The sequence below is a fragment of the Castor canadensis genome, chromosome 1 (genome assembly GCF_047511655.1).
Source record: "Castor canadensis chromosome 1, mCasCan1.hap1v2, whole genome shotgun sequence".
Classification (NCBI taxonomy): Eukaryota; Metazoa; Chordata; class Mammalia; order Rodentia; family Castoridae; genus Castor; species Castor canadensis.
The window spans coordinates 142,025,278-142,029,292 of record NC_133386.1 but is presented as its reverse complement, the minus strand read 5'-3'; the positions used below and the strand labels follow the sequence as shown (position 1 = coordinate 142,029,292).

Below are 4,015 nucleotides of genomic sequence, written 5' to 3'. Positions count from 1 at the left end.
CAGCAGATACAGCCTTGCTGCCATAACATGTCCTTATCTGTCCTTAGATAACTTCATTCTTTTACTGGAGAGTCAACACCAATAACCAGAAGCACTCTGAATTATTGGCATATTTTTGAAGTCAAAGATAAGGTTAGACAATTCATGAGCTTTCTGGCATAAGGAAATTTCCTTGAAAGCCTTTGAAAGAATAAGATAGCATGATTTTGTGTTGCAAAACTCATCATAAACATTTCTCTATACATAACTGAAGAATTTCTTAATTAATAATATGTAATTTTTAAAAGTGATACTTTTGATTAGAGAAATTTCATCTTAGTTTTCAAGCTTTAAGCTGTTTGATGAGATAATTCAGCCATCCAGAAAATTAGAAGAGTTTGAAAATTCTTCAGTTATTTATTTTTTTAGTATATAATATTGCACAGGGTTCGTGTTGAGACATTTCTATATATGCATACAATGTACCCTGATTAAGTTTGTTCAATCCATTATTCCACTCTTCTCCTTCCTGGTCTTAAAAAGACTTCAACAAGTTTTAACATTATATTCACACATGTATGTAATGTGCATTCACCATATTCACCTCCTGTACCCTACTCATTGGCTCATCCTCCCACTAGTACACTCCCTATAGCAAGACCTAGTTTACGTTTCTGTCCTTCAGTATTTAAGTGTTCATTGCTAGGTGGAGTTTGCCTCAGTCGTCCACCTGTAAATAAGTCTGCTTTACCTCTTCCAGCACCCTCTCTTACTTTTCCTTCCTGTTTCTGCCCATCCCATATTGTTCAACAGTTTTTAGTTCATTTCACTGTGTCTTGTTCCCACATGGATACCATGTATTTCAATACTATGCACTGTCATTGTTTTCTCTGTTTCCTCCTCACCTAGTCTCTTCAAGCAGTTCCAGTGTTGGATAATTGCTCTGCATATATGTATATATGATAATGCTTATATTCGTACCTATCCTCCACATAGTTTCTCTTTCTGAACTGGCTTACTTCACTTAATATGGTGCTTTCCATATCTCTATCAATTGTCTGTTGTCTCTGCTAGTACTCTATTTGACTCCTTTTAAGAAAACTATTTTTTTTCACCTTTCTTTTCAATAAATCTCCTTTTCTTAAACTCAGTCAATGACATGAAACTTCAAGATTATCTCTATTTTTTTAAGAACAAACGTATTGACCATATTTCATGCTGTTGACCATATTTCATGAAGTTGACCATATTTCAACTTCTGCAGAGGTGAAACCCAGAAACTAGACTGTATTCTGGCTAAGTAACATCATTGCCAATTCTCCATATCTGCATTTCATTAATAACGAATCCTGGGCTTGAGTGATAGAACACATCCCTGGCAAATGTGAGGCTTTGAGTTCAAATCCTACGGCTGCCAGAAAAAAAAAATGAGTCCTCTTTCCATGTGCATTACTGCTGTCCATTCTATTGGAGCTTGCTCCTCTCTAGCTTCTGGAGTATATTATAGAATTTTAATTAATTGAAGTCCACAATAAACTTTAAAAGTTCATCTCATGAAAATAAAAACAAAAGAATATAGAATTTCAAGAAATTTAAAATGTGGCAGAAACATTGCTCCAACTTTGTCAAAAGAATATGGTTTTAAATTTTTTATTCTGAACACCTCCTTTCAGATACTATGAAAAGAAATTTACTCTTACATAGATTTGGGTGGCATAGAGATACATACCAATAAATAACTGAGTTTCAACTATACTTATCTCTAGTGCCTTCTAACTAATATATTGATCAGGGTGAAAATCGGCTGGTGTGAACTGGCTGTCCCTCAACTAAAGACAATTAGGAACAGAGCACTGAGAAAAAACCTGAAATTGAGAATAAAGACACTCATATATGGAATAGAATGAAAATACCAATCAAAATAAAGAAGTTTCACTTTTAATTCACAGACATAAAGAGGAACTGACAGACAGAAGAGCAGTTTCAACTTTTAAAGATGTGATTTTGTTCTTTGTAATGGAATCAATTCGACATGCAGTTAACATCTTTCTTTGGCTCAATAAACAGGGATGACCCTTCTGAAAACAGTGATATATTTCTATGGAACAGTCTACCAAAATCAGACACTCTTAATATGTTGACTTTGGATAAGAACAGAAAGTAGAGTGCAATAGAACTGCGTGAGAAAAATCTTTTGTTTGATATCAGGACCCAAGAACACCATGTACCCCCCCAACATGACGGTCTTCATGCCTTCTGTGCTGACACTAATTGGTATCCCAGGCCTAGAGTCTGTGCAGTGCTGGATTGGGATCCCATTCTGTGCCATGTATCTCATAGGTATGATTGGAAATTCTTTCCTTCTCTTTATCATCAAAGCAGAGCACAGCCTCCATGAGCCTATGTACATTTTTGTAGGGATGCTAGGAGCCACAGACATTGCACTTGCTAGCAGCATTATGCCCAAGATGCTTGGAGTCTTCTGGTTTCATATTCCAGAAATCTACTTTGATTCCTGCTTGCTTCAAATGTGGCTTATCCACACCTTTCAAGGTGTAGAGTCAGGCATCCTGCTGGCCATGGCCCTGGACCGTTATGTGGCCATCTGCTACCCACTGAGACATGGGACCATCTTCACCAACCAGCTGATCACACAAATGGGAGCTTTCCTAGTGGTCAGGGCAGCTGTTCTCATATCCCCAGGCATAGTACTAATAAAATTTCAGCACCAGTTTCAGTTATATCACACAACAGTCATCTCTCATTCCTACTGTGAGCATATGGCCATTGTGAAACTAATTGTAGGAAATGTCAGGGTCAATAAAATCTATGGGTTGTTTGTGGCTTTCGCTATTTCAGTGTTTGACCTCACATTCATCACATTGTCTTATGTACAGATATTTATCACAGTTTTTCATTTGCCCCAGAAAGAGGCCAGATTTAAGGCATTTAATACCTGCGTCGCTCACATTTGTGTGTTCCTCCAGTTCTACTTCCTTGCCTTCTTCTCTTTCTTCACACATAGGTTTGGTTCTCACATTCCCCCTTACATCCATATCCTCTTCTCTAGCATGTACCTGCTGGTCCCACCATTTCTCAATCCACTTGTTTATGGTTTGAAGACCAAGCAGATCCGCTTGAATGTGGCAAAAATGTGTTGTTCATAAAATTAACCTTTATTTATATCTGCTTTCTTTCTTTTTTGTGCAATAGGAGTGATATATGAAAACAAAACAACCACAGCCCTCTAAGTGTTTGATATACCTACCTTTCCAGTGTATTTGTTTGTAAATATGCTAGTATGTAAATTGTATTCAAGTGACCATATTCCATGGCACCTACCAGTCGCTGGATTTGTGAATCTTACCTGAAGAATGAAAGGAATAAATGTAACAAGAACAAAATAGTAAGTGTATCTCATTTTAGTACCTTTCAATTATTAGTCTATGTTTGACCTCTTCCTCTAAGAATCAATCTTCATAATTATTCATGTCTTATGCCTCTGTCATTGAATGGAATTACAAGGCTCATTTTCACAGAATGTCCAGGCACTCCTCGAAAATGACTTGTTCATTCATTTTTCTTTAACACCTTAGTGGTTTCTAAAACATGAAGGCAGTGCATCTTATATGTTCCATATCGAGAAACAACTTTCTTGCCTTGATGAGATTGTCTAGTATGACAAATATTTTCCTTAGGTTATTTGGATTTTACAGGCACACAGATCACTTAACATCCAATATTTTTCCTGCTCCATCCAACAATATTTTTAATAAATTTATCCAAACTGATTATTATTTTAGGTTATCAAAACCTATACTATCATTAACAATTATGAAGAGAGCATTAACACAGAAATAAGTTTGACACACAACCTAATATTTCTGAGTTCATAGCTGAATATTTCTGAGAGAAAGAACAAGGCAATCAGGAGGCAGGGAGAGAAAGAGAGAGAAAGAAAAAGAGATTGTGTTTCACTTAGATAATGTGATTACCAAGCAATGATGAATGAGTTGTGAAGGAAGAACACACACAC

At 36.3% G+C, this 4,015-nt stretch overlaps 1 protein-coding gene across 1 annotated transcript; it reads left to right on the top strand.

Moving 5' to 3' along the window:
* The first annotated feature begins 2,201 nt into the window (after positions 1–2,201).
* On the top strand, positions 2,202–3,146 carry LOC109674736 (olfactory receptor 52A1-like). The gene has a single exon (XM_020151649.2). It carries the CDS (start codon positions 2,202–2,204, stop codon positions 3,144–3,146), a length of 945 nt encoding a protein of 314 aa, XP_020007238.2.
* The last annotated feature ends 869 nt before the right edge of the window (positions 3,147–4,015 follow it).